Below are 19,866 nucleotides of genomic sequence, written 5' to 3'. Positions count from 1 at the left end.
TAACTGATAAAGTTGACCTCCAGAATGTTCTGCCAATATTGTCTCTCGGACTTTTCCATCTATCCTCTAGAATATATCTTTCAATTCCATTAGTTGATTACCCCCCCAGTTTAACTATAGTGTAAGCATGCACCTCCCTGTGTATAGTCTCGAACAACCTGTGATATAAATCAACATTGCATATGTCTGTTTACGAAGATTAAATAAATAAAACATAAAAGAAATTTCATTAACTCAGCCCTGGTTGTCTATTTTTTTTCTAAACATGCAGATCATGGACCATTTTTGCTTATTCTACTTGATCAATTTAAGTTGTATTTCACATCCTCGACAATATTTTTACCACTGTATGGGAAATTCCAAGGTTTAATCCATAGATTATATCCTACAACAGGTAGGGAAAAAATAAATTAATTATAAAAAATAGAAATGTTGAAGAAGCATACATTATTCTAGTATCAAATGCAGATGTCCCACATCAATGCAATATTTAAATGTCAGGTATTAAGATTTTATCTGTTATATCCTACACAAGGAGGCACTCTGAAGCTTTGTATCTGGTAGGGGGTTGTTGGGATATTGTGCTCCTTGAAATTTTCATATTTACAGAGACTTCTGACATCACAAGCAAAATTGATGCCAATGTGCCAATCGTTATGCTGCCCAACCCAGGCTCATGGAAAAGAGACCTGGCACCTCACTGACATGCATGGTATTTTAAAAAGTGGGCATTGTATCAACCCCATTTTCCTTGTATTATGATTTGGTTCAGATATGGGGATTCAGGCTCAGATTTCTTCAGTCATCAATCCTTCCTTAACGGTGACTTTTTTCTTCAAAAATGTTTAGCAATATTTATATCCCGGAAAAGCATGTTCTGTATTGATTAGTCACTTATATTTTTCAAAGGCAGAGTTCTGTTCAGACAATATACATATTAGCTTTTAAGGTATGGGGTAAAATTTTACAAAATGTGCGAAATCAGTACAGGATATAGGCTGTCTTTTAGAATTTGTCAGGGGAAAGACACCTAAATCTTTCTGGCTGCCAAGACTCAGCACAAGTGGCAAAATAATATGGACCTCCTTGTCCCTTAAATAAAGGCCACCAATGGTAAGACAATTATCACGTGAGCAGAACTATTTGGATGTTTTATATTTTTAGACACAGCAGCCTGTGGCACAATCTGAAAAAAAACAAGAGGTTCCCCCAGCAAACGGTGTACCCTAAACAAAAGTGCGTCACAACAAGCGATTTACTTAATTATGACTGAGGTACTGCCTATGATTCCCTCTGCTTGGAATAACACAAAGCACTTTATGTGTTCAAATAAATCCTCGTCTTTATTAAACATCAGGTAAGAATGATGATGTCCATCCTTGGATGGACTAACCGGCTAATCTAACACTTCTATCAATGTCAGGCACCCGGTCTGAGGACTGTATCCCATCTGCACCAAGCGCCGTGTCTGAGTGCTATATCCCGCCTGTGCCAAGCACCCTGTCTGAGGGCTTTATCCCGTTTGTGCCAACGGCCCTGTCCGAGGGCTATCGCCGCCTGTGCCAAGCGCCGTGTCTAAGGGCTATATCCCGCATGTGCCAAGCACCCTGTCTGAAGGCTACATCCAGTCTGTCCCAAGCACCCTGTCTGAAGGCAATATCCCACCTGTGGCAAGCACCCTGTCCAAGGGCTATTTTCAGCCTTGCCTGTACCTACCAGCCCTATTGCTACTCTCCAATCCTGCCTTTAATATTCAGAACCGTGTGTTTCATCTAGCCTGCCTGTACCTTCCTGTTATATTGTCATGTATCGTGGGGTACAGACAGAGTCCACCGTTTCCCTTGCAGCGAGGATCCTAGCAGACCTTCTCACTCTTGTGCTAAAAAAGGTCTTTAGAAATTTTGAGGATTTCACATAGTTCGATAGTTACACTAGTTAGTTACATAGGCTGAAAAAAGACATGCATCCATCAAGTTCAGCCTTTCCTATATCTGTTAATTTGTTGCTGTTGATCCAAAAGAAGGCAAAAAACCCAGTTTGGCTCTTTCCAATTTTGCCCTAACCAGGGAAAAAATTCCTTCTTGACCCCAAAATGGCAGTCAGAGTTCTCCTTGGATCAATAAGCCGTTTCCCCATAATTAAAGATTATATCCCTGAATATTATGTTTTTCCAAGTATCCATCCAGTTGCAGTTTAAACGTCTGTACAGACTCAGATAAAACTACCTCTGCAGGCAGAGAATTCCTTATTGTCCTTACTGTAAAAAATCCTTTCCTCTGCCTTAGACTAAATCTCCTTTCTTCCAGTCTGAACGCATGACCACGTGTCCTATGCATAATCCTGTTTATGAACAGATTTCCACACAATGCTTTGTATTGGCCCGAATATATTTATATAATGTTATCATATCCCCTCTGAGGCGCCGTTTTACTAAACTAAACAGATTTAAATGTATTAACCTTTCTTCATAACTATAGTGCTACATTCCTTTTATTAGTTTTGTAGCCCGCCTCTGCACCCTTTCCAGTGCTATAATATCCTTCTTTAGAATAGGTGCCCAAAATTGCACAGCATATTCAAGGTGCGGCCTTACCATTGATTCATACAAAGTCAAAATTATATTTTTATCCCGCGAATTGATGCCCCTTTTTATACACGACAATACCTTACTGGCCTTAGCAACTGCTGACTGACATTGCACATTGTTGCCTATAACAATTCCCAAATCCTTCTCATTTGTCGTTACCCCTAATTCACTACCGTTTAGGGTGTAGGTTGCTTGTGCATTCTCTATCCCGAAGTGCATAACTTTGCATTTATCTACATTAAATTTCATCTGCCATTTGTGTGCCCAGTCCCCCAGTCTATCTAGATCCCTCTGCAGGACTGTAATATCCTGCTCACACTGTACACTAATACATACTCACTCACATCATCCAAACCTCGCTCTCTCACACATCACTCCTATCACTCCCTTACCTCAACTGGTGCTCTTACCGCCTGGGCTCCTGCCAGGCTTAGAGCAGAGGGAAGTTGGAGGGGGCAAATGAGAACAGAGGGGAGATGGAGTGGGCAAGTCAAAGCAGAGGTAGCAGGAAGGGGAGGGTTAAAATACATGTCTTCGTGGGAATTGAAACGCTAGTAGAAAAGGGAACAATTAGAGTGCAGCATGTACATTTCAAGTTGTCACTTGCATGCTTCACAGTGCTACCAAGAAAAGGTGAAACAACTTAATTAACAATCTCCTTTTTCAGTAAATTAAAAATGATTTGTACCTCATACGAAGCAATTTGTTTTACTAAACATTAGAAAGGAAAGGCTAGTTCAACTTCTAGATTTACCAAAGGAAGTCTGTTTAGGTAAATGTGACATCACATTATTCATTACAGCTATTGCAGTTGACTACTTTTGAGGTTGTTAAAGTATCTGATGCAGCAGTTTTAACATTTTCAAGTATTTATATCTGTGTTGCAAAGCGTCCCGGTATTTTTCTTCAAACGTTGGCAAAATCTTTCCGTCATATCCTGGTTCTTGGTATCAATCTCCAACACACAGTGCTACGGAGCACTGACACATAGGTCTGAAGGGACAGACCTCTTGCTCCCTGTGGTCGTCCTGCCCCCTGTGTTTATTGGGACATTGTTGAACCCGGCCAATTGAATTTACCTCATCAAATCATAATTTTTTTTAAAGTAGATACCCCATGGGCATTTAACATGCCAGTATTTTAACTCTTTCCATGCGAGAATTGTTTGAAGATACACTCACTAACCACTTTAATAGGTACACCTGTTCAATTGCTTCTTAACACAAATAGCTAATTAGCCAATCACATGGCAGTAACTCAATGCATTTAGGCATGTAGACGTGGTCAAGAAAACTTGCTGAAGTTCAAACCAAACATCAGAATGGGAAGAAAGGGGAGTTAAGTGACTTGGAATGTGGCATGGTTGTTGGTGCCAGATGGGCTGGTCTGAGTATTTCAGAAACTGCTGATCTATACACAACCATCTATAGGGTTTACAGAAAATGGACCAAAAAAGAGAAAATATCCAGTGAGCGGCAGTTGTGTGGACGAAAATGCCTTGTTGATGTCAGAGGTCAGAGGAGAATGGGCAGATGGGCTACACCAGCAGAAGACCACAGATGGCAGGGTCAGACTTTGGCATAAACAACATGAAAACATGGATCCATCCTGCCTTGTATCAACGGTTCAGGCTGGTGGTGTAATGGTATGGGGGGACATTTTCTTGGCACACTTTGGGCCCCTTAGTACCAATTGAGCATTGTTTAAACTCGACAGCCTGAGTATTGTTGCTGACCATGTCCATCCCTTTATGACCACCATGTACCCATCTTCCAGACATGGCTCCTGATGCCGATCTCGGTGTTGCTGAATGCTTCAAAATCGAGGCATTACAGCAACACCATTTGGGTGAAAAAAGTGACCATAGATAGATTTATACGCCAGTTTAAAGTCATGACGGTCCTGGCACGTCAATTGTCATTAACTGACTGTTTTTGCGTGATGTGCCTGGACCGTCAATTGTCGCCAAGGGGTTAAGTTTGTGGGAGAGCTAATAGGCTTCTTTGCACTGTTTCCAGTCTTATTGTATGGTAACACTAAGTCAAAATCTCTTTTATCTGATATGATGTTGGGTGGCTCTTTCTCATAATAAAACTATGCCCCATTTTTAAAGTTCAAAGAACGGACAGTTCTTTACAAAGATATTCACATGTCTAATAGTATGTAGTTAATAAATTATATAAACATATTATAGTATGCCTTACTCCTCACCCATATCTAATTTATTGAGATCTCATAAAGCCCCCTTGCCTGGATTGCAAAGTGGGTGTTGCCTACCATCTTTGTGGTACCGCTTTATCATATAGTAGTTTTATATAGCACCATCATATTCAGTAGCGCTGTACAATACAGAACATTATGTATGTTGAATAAAATCCAGCTTCAGCGGTACTTTTTTCAAGCGTTTGTGTTATTTTCAGCGCTTCTGATAATTGTGTTACCAGCAGTAAAGCGCTTTTACACCTCCAAATATTTCAAGTGGCCCCCAAAAACTAATAGGGCTTTTCAGAGGCATTTTCTGCTGCCCCTCGCTGTGTAACAACGGCTTTTGGAAGAAGGGTGTGTTTTATTTATATATATTTTCTGTTTTGTTGTTTTTAAACATTTATTGCGTAATTCTTGCGCTATAGAAACGACAATATTTTTTTAGGATTACTCCGCACACTAGCCCTACCGCCCTGTCCGCTTTCCCGCCATCATGCAGCCGTTGCCGTTTGAGTTACAAAACCCCTTTCTCCCCTCAAATGCGTTCTTCTCAACCGAACCTACCCCTGAAAATGACGTCTACGCTGCGACGGCGGGCGCACAGAAAATATGTAACGAATGTAAACAAAAGATGGCCGCCCCCACACCGAACGGAACGGAGGGTTGTACACAGCCAGCCATCTGTTTTTCGGCTGATGACAACGACACGATGGACCTGTGCCCACGACCACCAATGGCGGAGCTCCCCTTCGAGCTGCTGGAGCAGATCCTGTGTTCCGGGTGTCTCGATCACAGAGATATCGTCAATATCAGCTGTACGTGCCGGCGGCTGAGGGAAGTGTGTGCGGCCCGGGGTAAAGTGTGGCGGAGAAAGCTCACTGACAGGTGGGTGACAGCGACAGGCCAACTTCAGGAGTAGCCCCTTAACCTGAAGCGTACGGCTGTGGGCAGTTAGTGCCTCTGCACACCGGTGACCGTATCTGCTGGGAATGTGTAGAGCGCGCCTGCGTTACTAGCTGTATTACCTCAGAATAAAAACTGCGTCATTACACCGAGACGGTAATCAGACTTACCTAGTAGCAAAAGTAATGCATTTTATCTTTTCAACTAGCTGTCTCAAACCTTGGAAGGGCAGTCCTCATTTTATACTCCAGTTCAACTTTCAGCTATTTTCTGTGTGTTAATAGCAGTAAACCCTAAACATATAATAAACTAAGAAATATGAAGTGTAATTAGCACTCAAAAGACTGCTTATGTATGCTATAATGGTGTTAATACAGCTACTAGTGAAATGCCCCCATCAACATTTCATTGGTTGTTATGGTAACATGACCGATGCATGTACTTATACATACGTTCCAGTGTAACATCTAATGAAGTGGTGGGGAGATGGTCCCTACATATTATGGGGGTGGGGTGTAGTGTGAGGCTTACATACATGAAATGATAGGGGTATTTGGGAAGAAAATTAAGTGGAACTTGAGCTTTAATATGTCCAAAGGTCAGAAACTCGATCTGGGATTCAAAATGATATTGGTGACCTGCTTAAGTCCTAAACAGCTAAAAACTGGTATCTCTGTACCAATAGCTCTGGTTCAATAGTATATATTTTTTCTTGCTATGTTATCATGTAGGTGGCCCTCGATGATGAAATATTTCCGTCATACAGATTCCTTGGACTGGCTGGAAGTGTATAAAAGTCGGCATAGCGCGGGTTTGGCTGCACGCAGGATTGTGGCTTCCTTTACGAAGATGCTGATCATAGAGCGTGTAAGTCCGTTCGGAGGCGCTTCTCCTCTGCTTTATGTATAAATTCCGTGTTTCTCTGAAATTCCAGTTATCTTTAGAAATACGCTTTCCTGTAATGTACCCTACCAGAGAACATGGGCTTTTTATATGTTACAGAGAATTGAGGATGTTCACACTGTTACAATCGTTATTTCATTGACTGTGGAGCGAAGTGACCATGTTCTCTATGTACAGGAGAAATAACAAAACATTTAGACAATGTAACAAGCATTGTTTTTTGTCACACTGTAAGTTTGTTCTCAATCTATTTTAGCGCATACCATGTGAAGGGTTTAGTAACTTTGACTCTCTGGGCTACCCAGAACATTTCCTGGAAGATGAGCTCTTATCTATCCTGGATGATAAAAGCGGGTAAGGTAATGTCCATACAACCATGCTCTGTTGATGTGTTTTTTTTCTTCTTCAATACATTATTGTTCTTGTTGATATAGCTACAAACATTTAGAGATAATCAGTAGCAGGTGACTGATGTTGATCTATGCATTATTGCTGATGGATATGGGAATACACCATGTTTGTACATAGTTAATGATATTGCATCACAACATGACTGATGACATTTATTCTATTCATTGGGAACGTTTCTTGCTTTTTTTTTTTTTTTTTTTTTTTTTTTTTTTTTTTTTACACTATCTTGCTTCTCCCATTGTGCTTATAAATGGGAACTGCACCTTTATTCTAGATAAACTCCCTGTAGTATCCTCTACCATAGTTTTGATTTCCCCACATTTATTACATTTGTCTCAAATAAGTTTGGTTTACATTTCATTCAATCATAATTTTCTTCATCTCTAATGTATAATTGGATGAAGATACAATCCCCTCCCCACTCATCGTACATAAGTGGCACTCAACAGTAATTTTCTCTGCTCACCTTATCACATATGATGAGGATTACTATTACACATATGAGGAAAAAATACATATGCTTTAGGGACGTGAAATGATCTTCTGAAGGAATACGCCCCAGTATTGCACCTTATTTTGTGTTGGCTCAAAGAAAGGTACCAAAGGTATCTCACCTTATTTTAAGGAAATCCTAATCCTGACATATGACAGCCTAGCCATGTTGAAGGTTATGGAGGTGCCTTATGAAAGTAGCAGACTTTATTGCTCAAAAACATTATAATTTACACAGCTTTGATCACTGGCTCGGCTGCAATTGTATTTCAATTTAAGAGCGAGAAAATATCTGCTACAATCCAATTACTGTGGAAATCCATATTATGGGTGATTGTTTAGGTACATAATGGGCAAAGATTCTAGAGAAAATGTCTTGGAGGCATGAGTCATTTCATTGAAAATGCCCAAGACTGTTCTACATAGTCTGTGAACTGGTTAGCTGTTGCACTTCAGCCTTTCGACAGTGTGCTTGTCAGTGCGATTTCTTAATTGATTTTACAGATATGACAGTTTCCTTTTAATTTTAGGAAGTGTTTAATGCTAAAGTATTGTGCAAAGAAAATCCTCTACTTCATGCGTCAGGAGACCACACTATGCAAGTTGAAAGCTTTTCTCCAACAACCAGCTGAGAAGCAGACAATGTTAGAAGGTGGGTGATTTATCAATATTGTCCTGTTGTAGCGCTGTATTTTGCTGATTTGTTTTTAACCTTTAATGGGACTTAAAAGTTGTTAGACTTTTATACAATATTGATCTGGGGGTGCATTATGAATGATCTATTGTAAAGTTCGGGGTTTATTTACAAGAGTAAGGGGTTTACAGATGAGAAACACTTCAGATGACGAACTTCATTCTGCAATATGAACATGGTTGTCTTTGTGTGATGCAAAATTAAGTCAGTGGGATGAAACGTTTTAATGTCCCAAATGAACATTTACTCGCTGGTAACGTATATTAAATGTTTTTATGTGCCGTAAAGATAAAAACATGGGCATTTCCAGTCATTCATTGGACATTTGATACCAACAATGGAGGACAAATAACCTCCTATTGGATTTTTAATCAAAACTAATGTAAAGTACAGGCTTTATTTATACTTTGGGCACCTCACTGCTCAATGCTAATTCCCATAGTTTTATCCTGTAAATCCTGTAGAAATAAAATAATTATGACATTCAATGCTGACATGCTGTGTATTACTGTGTCCCTTCTTGTAATGTAACACTTATGAATGGATTAACTCCGTATCTGGCTTTTCCTGTTCCCTTTTTTTCATTTGTTTTTGCTTTATTTCTACTGTTGACTGCTTTTGGCAGGTGCTGTTCTGATTGATCAATATTGTAACCCTCTGGAAAATGTGTGTTTGGAAGTTATCCAAGCGCAGCTAGATGAGATTCTGGTGAAGGTAAAAGTTTTGCTGGGTGTGAGGAATAGCAGACACCCCAGCTTATTCCTGCAGGAAGGTGAGTATGGAATACCTTGGTCTTGTTATCCCAATAGTCTGACCACTTATCTTAAAAAAAAAAATTAATTAACTTAACTTATCTTAAAAAAAACTATTAACGTGTTAAAGGAACATCTAATGCTAGGTATATGAGCCTTGTTATATTTGCTCTGACTAAATATTCAATATTAGTTTGTGTGAATTTGTTAATCCTGTTTCATAATCAATCTATGTGAAAATCCTGACCAGAATCCTGTTGTGGCTACCCAGAGGTATATTATACCATAACTATACATAAAACGTTAATGTATTGCCATGTGCTATTGCAATATGATGAAGTCTGATGTTTCTGTTATGTGCTAATTCACGCCCTACTGTTGTGGAATTTACCGCTTATAGGTACAGCTTCATATATTGAAGAGTTGGATCTTCAGGAACAAGCACTTGATGCCCTGAATCATGTCATTTTTATTGAGATGAACTTTAGGGGCAATGTGGCTGATTTTTATAACCCCCTCAATTCCTATATCCACCAGGTATGAAGTATAAAAATATTAAGGATAATTTTAACAAAGAATATTGTGGTTTGCAGACCACAGTTTTAATGGAAGATGGCTGGGTGGTCTTAATTTGTTATATATTATGATATCCTGTACCAGAAGTCTGCATTGTCAAACACTCCTAGTTGCAAAGGATACCCCACATTAATTTTGTCCATTTCTTCTTGTAGGTCCTTATTACTAAGACGGGCATCCCAATCAGCCTCTCTGTGCTGTATCTAACCCTGGCTGAACGATTGGGTGTCCCCCTGGAGCCCGTCAATTTTCCTCACCATTTCATGCTCAGATGGTGCCAAAGGTCCCATGGGTAAAAGAAGCTTTAACTTGACGCCTATTTATTAATGCTGCTAATGAATATTAAAACTTCAAATTTGTATATGAAAACGTAAAGCTTATTTTGTTTCGTATAATTTCACTTTAACATACTGTGTCCTGTTCTACCATTCCCACCTGGTGTATCTAGATTGTAAGCTCGTTTGAGCAGGGCCCTCCTCACCTGTTGTCTCTGTTAGTCAGTTTGTTATATTACATGCTACTTGTTATGTCCTGCCTACCCATTGTACAGCGCTGCAGAATTTGATGGTGCTATCGAAAACAATAAATAATAATAATCTATTTTATAAGCGGTGCAGCAATATATTTTTTGTGCTCGAAATACTACCTATAAGTATTAACGTTAAGATGATTTTCATTCATAAATGAGTATTTTACACTCAGTTCTGTCTATATCTTGCTGATGTGGTCTTGCTGTCCATGGGGTTGGAGTTACCTCCTGAAGTGTAACACATCTGTATGGCAATACTGTCTAGTAGTTTACCTCCTAGCACTGAAGTAATAACTTCATAGGATCTTTATACCACTACTAAGTGTCGTAAGTGTCACTGCTGCTTTGTCTGGGGTTTGTTGCTTTAATCCCATTTCTAATCTGGTCAGCAGAAGTTCCCACCTTTCTGACTATCTATATGTGGACGCATTTGGAGGGGGCAAGCGTCTGACTGCCAGGGAGTGCGAGTACATGATCGGACAACATGTAACAGAGGACTTCTACGCAGCCGTCAGCACCAAGGAAGTCCTGCAGCGCATGGTTGGAAACCTTCTCAACCTTGGTAAAAGGTAGGAACCAAGCAGTCATGTTGCCTCTTTTCCTTTTTATTTTTCCTTGTATAGAAAAAAAAAAACATGAATTAATTGCTTAATAAATGTAGTGGAAAATGTATTTCCTTGTGTAAATTCCTAGAATCATGCTGTTACATCTTTTTATCCCATATGTGAAATGTTATGGGAAAAATAACTCAAATTATAGTAAAAGAAATTTATATCATCAAGTATTTTGCATATGTTCTAGCAGTTATAGCACCTTGAGTGTGATTATTACTTGACAGCACGAACAAACTAGTGTGCATGACATCATACACATCTTCATATCAGAACACCCGAGTTACAGCTATATCTTCACTGTGTTTTTAGCCTAGCTGGATTGCAGGAATACAAAATAAAGTTAAAGCCAATAGAAACAGAGTTAAAGACTCAACCCTTAATTAGTCCTTAGATTTAGCATAGCTTTTTTTTAGCTATTTAGCATGCATGTTTAAATTCCCTCCCTGTATTAGCCTCTACAACTTCTGCTGGAAGGCTGTTGCACTTATCTACCACCCTCTCAGTAAAGTAAAACTTCCTTACGTTACAACTAACCTTCTGACCCTCTAGTTTAAGATGATGACTTTTTGTTGTAACTTTTCCACTCCCTTGAAATAAACTTCCCTCCTGTACTTTGTTAAATCTATTCATGTATTTAAATGTTGCAATTACATCTCCCCTCTCTGTTCTTTCCTCCAAGCTATACATATTGAGATCCCTTAGCCTCTCTTAATAACTTTTATCCTACAAAACCATTCACAATTTTAGTAGCCCTTCTCTGAACTATCTAGAATGTAAACATCTTTTTGGAGATGGGGTCTCTGGAACTATACACAATACTCAAGGTGAGGTCTGACCAGAGATATTCTTTAATGTGTCGTTATGCATACCGTGGACCCCATAATAAAACCATTTTATGTCCATGCAACAAATAATTATATTATTCTTGTGTATCATTGTTTTATATCACTCTTTATTCACATAAAGGTTCATATAACTGATTTTCAAGCATTTTTCAATGTAATTTCATTACAGTGGGGTATGAAGCTAAACTGGTCGTGTTTGTGCCTTTTCATGGCTGTTAGGGAAAGCAAAGACCGGAGCTTCATGCTACTGAGAGTATCCTTGGACCTGTATCTCACCATGTATCCCGAAAGTGTGCAGCACCTTCTTCTCCAAGCCAGATTGTATTTCCACTTGGGCATCTGGCCTGAAAAGGTAACTAAGCCACAAAACTATCCAGAGAATTTCACTTTAATCTATATATTTGTTAGAAAAATTGCAATCAAACAAATAAATAAAAATTTACATTTCCATGAAGTCATAGACACTCTAAGGTATCTGTTTTCATCAATTTATTTTCTAAACTTTATTCCAATCTTTATATTTTTTTAACCGTCACCTTTCCGTGTGGCTATTATCTTGTTTTGTCATCTGTTTTAAAAGATCACATTTCATTAGAGCTTTTTTGGAAAGCCTTACATTATTTCTGTTTTAGGTCCTAGATATTCTACAGAACATCCAAGCTCTGGACCCCTCTCAGCACGGAGCTGTGGCCTATCTAGTTCAACATACGCTAGAGCACATCGAGAAACGCAGAGAGGATGGAGTGTCTGGCGTCAAACTGAGATCCAGCGAGCAGCAGGTCTGCTACTCTGTTGGACTTATTGTTCGACACAAGAGGTAAGAGGTGGTTCGGGATACTGTGATTATGAAACTTTACTCTTTACTGTCACCTTTTACTCTTCAAGACTACATACATGTACGGAATATCTTGAATGTACTGGAACTTAGTTTATACTTAAACATCATAGTGATAAAAGGGGAATATGATTCTGGGCATTGTGAGCACACAAAGAAAACAGAGAGTGAGAGGTTCATCCCTTTCTTGGATGAAATAACATCTTAGCAGGTGACTGAAAATAAGTGTAAATAACATTAAAATGTCCATATTGTTTGTAATGCTAATGTAATGATTAGGCATGTTTAATGTTTTGTTTGTATTTGGTGTAGTACAATACAAATTACTTACTGATAAGGCAACCCAGAGTGCCTGTATATTTCTGACAGGCTCTCTGGGAGTTTCTACTGCATGGCGTCAGTCCTATTTGCCTTTGATTCCATACCATATAAGAAAAGGTTCCCTCTATTGTAACTGTTACTAGTAAGCAGAGCTCCAGCCCCATGTTCTTATCAAGTGCATATTTGAGTGCATTATGCTTTTTACTGCATGCAAACTATGTTTGTATTCTTTAGTTATAACGCATTATGCATCAATCATCTGCTCGTAGAATCTATACTAGTCGGTCAAAGCTGGATATGAATATGGAAGTAGCAGCATCCAATCACATTTGCTGTCTGAACGCTGATGTTTTGCTAGAGTACATGTGATTGGCTGCTGCTTCAGCTGGAGTTCTGTTTACTATTCTGTTTCCTGTTTATATAATAATGCTTCCTGTCTGCCAGAGGAAGTAGATTGTTAGAACACATCCTTCCTCTGTAAAATCTCTCTAAACAGGAGTAATGAACCTGCTTGCTCCGTCCATTATGCAGGAATAATCTAGCAATTTAGTAAATGTTTTAGGTTTGTTGTTTTTTTTGGGGGGGGGTTAGTTGCACAGATTTTTCCTCCTCATTGTTCAGGTCCCTATGGTGATTGCTGCTTCATTAAGCTAAAAAAGTCTCATACTTTAAAACGGTTGATTGCCTGTAAGCTCTTTTTCTGATTTATATATTTTATTTACATTTATCACAATATGCCATTCCTTACTAATTGTAGCTTAACAATGTTAGCTGTGGCTTCTACATTTTTAGTACTGAACCTGATAGAAATATTTTGTGCTTCTTCATATTGCTCTTTTCAAATGCTCCCCATCATGGGCTTGTAAATCTACATTTCACGCTCACTGCTTGATCTAGCCTTAGCTTTGATGCTTTCACTATGAATCTTCTGTTACATGTGTTTGCTGAAGTCTTTTAAGTACTACGGATTACTTTGTCACTTAACATGTAAAAGCAAGTGTTTTGCTTTCCCCAGGGGTACTTCAAGGTTGCAGACAGTACAGATCCTTCAGATGCTTGTTTATACATTTAAACTCTCTAAATGGGATCACGGACCTTGTTTTAATATTTGTTTAGGCACGTAGGCAAAAATAAAACAACTTCTTTTTTTAGTTATATTGATAAATCATCTACGTGCCTTTTCGTGGTGTGCGTCAGCATGCATTCTTGTCCCTATGTTAATGCTGTTTTTTTCCCACTACTTTTATTATTTTATAACTGATTGAACGCAGATGTCTCAGAATTGAATTACGCGACTGACAACAGTTTGATACAAAACATGAAAAGGTTTTAAGTGATCTAAACAAACCCTTTTTAAACTAAGTTTGTACAAAATATGAGTATTGTAAACCTTCAAGTGTTAAAACGGAAGCTTTAATGAACATTAATTTGCATCATATATGGTGCAATGTAATCTAAAAGGTATTTGATGGAAAGTTAAAGGGACCCTCCAATGTCCCAGGCAGGATCCTCGAGAGAATGTATATTAACCTACTTTGTAAGTACGTTAATATGGATTAATTAAACCTGCAATCAAAATAAAACAATGTACTTACCTTCAGTAAGGAGCACCAAAATGCTACCAATGTAATCTAACATTTCTTGTCACTGGCTGCTTGAAGTAGCCATTCGGTGGCAGGAAAGCGCTCACATGGCAAGAGGAATATTTGGCTCAACACATCTCCTGCAAGGAAGGAATCCTGCAGAAGGGGGGGTGTCACAGAAATATAAAGGGACCACTCATCTATATGGAGTGAAGTAGCATGTGGAAGGCTCACATGATCAAAAGTGCAGTACTGCAGATTATGAACATGTATATGTAAATAAGAATTTTTTGAACGCTTTAACAATCACATCAAATCATATTAAAAACCTCATTCAACTGTTTTATTAGAGTACTTCAAAGTAAAGGTGTAAAAAAACATTTGACCCAAATCATAGTCACATCAGATTAATTTGCTTTGTGCTGAGATAATCCATGTATTGTAATATTGAACCATTAAAACCATCCACCAATAAAAGAAAACAATGGTGTAGAATATTTAAATTGATTATGTTTTTGTAATTTTTTTTTTTTTTTTTTTTTTTTTTTTAGTGGTTAATTTTCTAGCAGCAACCCTTGAACGTGTAAGCCTTATGTGCTTTTTTAGGTTGTGCTCTTCCCTCTCTCTATATATTTTGCTATTAAAGTATGCAGCTATTCAAGTTTGTGTAAATGTGATACATGTCACAGAACATAATTTTTATTTTGCAATTCTTAGCTGTAACATTTTTAATGGGAGATGTTTGTGGGGGAAATTATGCATTTTGTTTCTAAAGGTGTTTTATATTCTTAACCCCTTAAGGACAATAGGGGTTTTTACTCGTAGTATATTGTGGGACAATGGCTCTTTTAACGTTTTTCAGTGTTCCTGTTTAGCTGTGATTTTCTTCTTTCTCATTTCGTGCTCCCACACATATTATATATTGTTTTTTTCAGGACAAACAGGGCTTTCTTTAGATACCATTAATTTTATCATATCATCTAATTTACTATAAAAAAAATGATAAAATATGGGGATTTTTTGTTAAAAAATTACTTTTTCTCACTTTTTAAACAGAAAACTTTTACTCATCTGCAAAAACGAATGAAAAAACCTACTAAATAGATTCTACTATTTGTCCTGAGTTTAGAAATACCCAATGTTTTTATGTTTTTTTGCTTTTTTCTGCACGTTATGGGGCAATAAGTAGAGGTAGCGTTTTGCCATTTCAAAACCTTTTTTTCCAAATCTGGTAATTCTTCCCCCCATGTGCCATTTCAGGTATCTTTGAAGCCGGCCAATGAAATTTACCCCATCAAATCATATATTTTTAAAAACTAGACACCCCAAGGTATCTGAAATGCTGGTATTTTAACCCTTTCAATGCACTAATTTTACCACTACCCTTTGTGAAACTTTATGGTAGTAATTCTTTTTGTATTTTTTTCACACATGTTGTATAAATTTATCGCTCCTGGTATATGTCCGTGTCACACAACACCCCAATATGTGTTCAGTAACATCTCCTGAGCGCAGCGATACCCCACATGCATGGGTTTGTAGGGTTATTTGGGAGGTAAAAGGCCGCCTTTGTGAGGTGTGTATTTTTTTGCCATTTAGACATCTGCCCCATGTCCCATATTTGGGACATCTTTGAACCCGGCCAATTCATTTTACCCCATCAAATCATATATTTTTTAATACTAGACACCCTATGGGCATTTGTAATGCCAATATTTTAACTCTTTCCATAATGGAATTTTTGTAAAGATATTAGGACATATTTTGTAAAAATTTTAGGACTTGCTTATTAAAAACTTTTTTTTTTTTGGTGACAGTGGGGATTTTTACATGTTACCATATTTTTGACATTTTTTTGAAACTTTTTTTTTTTTTTTTTAATTTTTTTTTTTTTTTTTTTTTTTTTACTAGTCACTCTCACTAGTGAGCTGGGCTCCATTGACCTTGCATGGTTGGATGCAGTACCTGCATTCAACCTGCAGGAGGAGCTCGAGAGTTCTCAAGAGGGTCTGGATAGACCCTCTGTGAACTCACATGTATTGTTAATGCCATCCTGTGAATGACGGCAATGTCATTCACAGGATGGCACTTGTGGTTGCTCCTCGGAGCAATCACAAGGCGATCGGGGGTCGGGGGGGTTGTGTTGCTACATGCCTCGATATCGAGGCATGTCAGCAACACAGTTTATGCTTAGGAAGCGATTCAGATCGCTTCCTAAGCAGTTTTAGCCGGGCGCCGCCGCGATCTTTGATGATCGATGCGGCGGCGGCCATTTTTCTTCCGGGGAGGGCTGCCGAGGGCTGCCCTCCCCGGATCCACGGTCAGCCTCACTTGTGAGGCTTCCGTGGATGCTGCAAAGCCGCCGATCGCGGCGAAAACGCCGCGATCGCGGCGCTGCAGCTATTTAACGGCAGCCCGTACATGTACGGGCATTGTCGTTAACCCGTTGCACGGCAACCCCGTACATGTACGGGGATTGTCGTTAAGGGGTTAATATAATTCTTTATTTCAAACATAAGTAGCTTCTCGCTGACTTCTGGTGGTTGTGTATTTAATTTATATGAAAGGTGATTAGGTTCTCCGTGAACAGTGTTGATCTGGCAATGTATGTAACAAGTTTTTTGGTTTTTTTTTTTCTCTATCTCTCTAATCTCTCTATCCCTCTATCCCTGGGCTAGGTATGGTTATAGTGGTGTGATCTTTGGCTGGGATCCTGTCTGCATGATGTCACCGGACTGGATTGAAAGCATGGACATAAACAACCTTTCTAATGGAGCTAGTCAGCCTTTCTACAGTATCTTGTTGGATGATGGATCCTGCAGCTACGTGGCACAAGGTGAGCACAGAAGAACAGAGCTGTGTGTGCTGAGCTAGTGTAATGTAATATGATGTAGGTTATTTGAGCTCTGCAACATCATGTGAATGGATTACGAATGAATATTTTATCATTTGTTGCTTTGGGCAGAAGTGCCAAAGATTTATAAAGTTTGACTTTATGAAGCTTATGAAACATGAAAATTAAAGTTTTCAGGTGTTTTCAAAACAGGACAGTTTCATAAGATCTCTCGCCTTAGCAAATATGCTCTTCACTCGTGTTCACATGGGGAGATCCTGTCAAGCCTACGTCAGGAATGAGCTGGGACAACAGTCGGTAGAATTGGTCTGAGTTTGCGGGCAATGCCTTCAGTCACTTTTTAGGATCTGTTTAATGCTTAAAGAAAAGGGTCAAATATAGTCTCTGACAAGAGGTTCAGTGGCTTATTGGGGAGCGCAGGTTAATACAGTGAGGAAATGTAAGCGTGCATAAGATCAAACTGTCCTGGATTTAAGACCAAAGGACCGAATAAGTTTTAGGTCTTTACTACAGGAGAAAAGAGGCAAATCAATGGGCCAAATGTATTTTTTTTGTTTTGTTTTGGGGTTTTTTCTTTATTTGCAATTAAGTTCTATTGTTTTAGAAGAAACGGCAAATCTAGTGACTTTTTCAACTGAAAAAATGCATTTTTGTTTTTATTTACTTTTATTTGCCAATCTGCCTCCCAGTTATGCACATCTGACCCGAGGCTTGCCACATTGCCCCCAGATATGCCTTATACTCCTAGATATGCCACTGTGCCCCCTGATATACCTTACACCCTCCTATATGCAACTGCCCCGATATGCATTATACCCTCCTATATGCCACTCTGCCCCCTGTGCTCCAGATTCCCTGGTGTCTAGTGGCGGCAGCCGGAGAACGTCCCCTGCAGCGCTGCGGAGGATACTCCTCTTTGGCAGCCGGTGAACGTATGCGCAATGCTCGTAGACATCCTCCGTAGCTGTCGGCACTTCCGCTGGGGCTTCTATGGTGGAGCGCCGGTGTGACATGACCTTCCTGTGCTCCATCATAGAAACCCCAGTGGAAGTGCCAGCAGCGGCGGAGGATGTCTACGAGCATTGCGCAGACGTTCACCGGCTGCCGGAGAGGAGCATCCAGGTCCCCTGCAGCGATGCGGGAGATCTGGATCTTAGTGTTATAGTCCGACCTCTATTTGAGGTTGGATTATAAGACAAAGGGTTAAAACACTCATCTTATATTTGATAAAATCGATTCAACTAATCGATAATGAAAATCTTTGACAACTATTTTCATTATGGATTATTATCTATTAGTTGTTGCAGCCCTATATCTGATATCTCAATGATGACGTTTGAAACAGCCTCTAACTGTGGTTATGTGTTTTTTTTTGCTCCCACAGAAAACATAGAACCACATCCAGATCCGAATGAAATCTTGCACCCTGACATTGATCTGTACTTCTCAGAGTTCTCAGGGACCTATTACGTCGGAAATGATGAACTAAGGCATCAGTACCCAGAGGACACAGATTTCATGGTTTCCAGTAACAGTAGCATTTAATAAAGTTAGTCCGATAGCCCTGAGCATGAGCTTGAAGATGTATATTTGGAGAGTGACGTTCTTATATATATACACTTCCTTACTTAGATTTCCCTTTGCTTCTATGGGAACCTGCAAAGTGTGGTGCTTTCAGAGCTCCAAAGGTTGTAGCCTGCTTGTGCCAACAAATGCTGCCAAAACAGATCAGCGTTTTGTATTTATGGAACAATGCATGTCCCATTGTGTACTGTTTACCGAGGTACAGCAACTAGGGTCACCTTCTAAATATATTTGTGTTGTCCTTAAAATGTATGCAACTAAACAGTCAAATGACATAGCATGAGATATATTCCAAAGGGAAGCAATTATCTCTCACAAATATTAATATGGGTTAATCAGGAGGGACCCATTTATTAAATAGCAACCTTTATATATTAAGATTTGTTATTTTGAGTAAGCTTTTGCAAGTGGGATACTGATACAAACAGCTATCCTTATTTAAACGTTAAACATTTATTTTCATTTCATCTAATGAAATGTTCAGGAAAATACACAGCAGAGCACTTTTTTAAGTACATTTTCTTCAGCATTGTTATGCATTTTAATTGATTTTTGACAGTTTATTTAAATCTATATTAATGTATATTTCATATACGTTAATGTTTTTGTTTGTTTTGCGTCATGTTGTTGCTTCATCTTGATTGAGCCAGGATAGTTGCATGCATATAGCAGTTCGCAGAGGTACTTCGAATGCACCAGAAAGCACTTCGATGCACATTTCTTTCTGAAAGTTAATGTGTTTTTGTTTTAATTTTTTTTTATCTTAACAAAGCTGTTTACAAAGCAAACATTTTATAGCAAGAGTTCTTGGATATGACAATTGTTAACCTGAGATTGAAAGAAATGGATGAGAAATACTGGTTACTGAAGATATATATATATATATATATTACAATATATCTAATAATATATGCATATTTAACACGTACACCAATATATATATATATATATATATATATATATATATATATATATATATATATATATATATATATATATATTATTTAACACTTATCAACTCTTTTGATAAATATTCATGCGTTTATTGCAGTGCATAATGAAAAAAAAACGAAGGCATAGACTTTAATTCCCAGAATCCTATAATAAAAAAAGATACACTACTAAGACATGTGAGAAGACAAAAGCTGCTTTCCCTAGATGTAAAGATGGCTATGAAA

The 19,866-nt window shown here is 38.5% G+C and overlaps 1 protein-coding gene across 1 annotated transcript; it reads left to right on the top strand.

Moving 5' to 3' along the window:
• Positions 1 to 5,433: 5,433 nt before the first annotated feature.
• Positions 5,434 to 18,700, top strand: FBXO21 (F-box protein 21). The gene is made up of 12 exons (XM_053473304.1): positions 5,434 to 5,677; positions 6,427 to 6,562; positions 6,855 to 6,952; positions 8,032 to 8,153; positions 8,821 to 8,967; positions 9,348 to 9,484; positions 9,679 to 9,815; positions 10,445 to 10,621; positions 11,731 to 11,863; positions 12,144 to 12,328; positions 16,929 to 17,086; positions 18,489 to 18,700. The coding sequence occupies exons 1-12, from the start codon at positions 5,502 to 5,504 to the stop codon at positions 18,647 to 18,649; spliced, it is 1,767 nt and encodes a 588-aa protein (XP_053329279.1). The 5' UTR covers positions 5,434 to 5,501; the 3' UTR covers positions 18,650 to 18,700.
• The last annotated feature ends 1,166 nt before the right edge of the window (positions 18,701 to 19,866 follow it).

This window comes from Spea bombifrons, chromosome 1 (genome assembly GCF_027358695.1).
Source record: "Spea bombifrons isolate aSpeBom1 chromosome 1, aSpeBom1.2.pri, whole genome shotgun sequence".
Taxonomy (NCBI): domain Eukaryota; kingdom Metazoa; phylum Chordata; class Amphibia; order Anura; family Pelobatidae; genus Spea; species Spea bombifrons.
The sequence above is the reverse complement of the archived record's forward strand: the minus strand, read 5'-3'. Positions and strand labels throughout refer to the sequence as shown.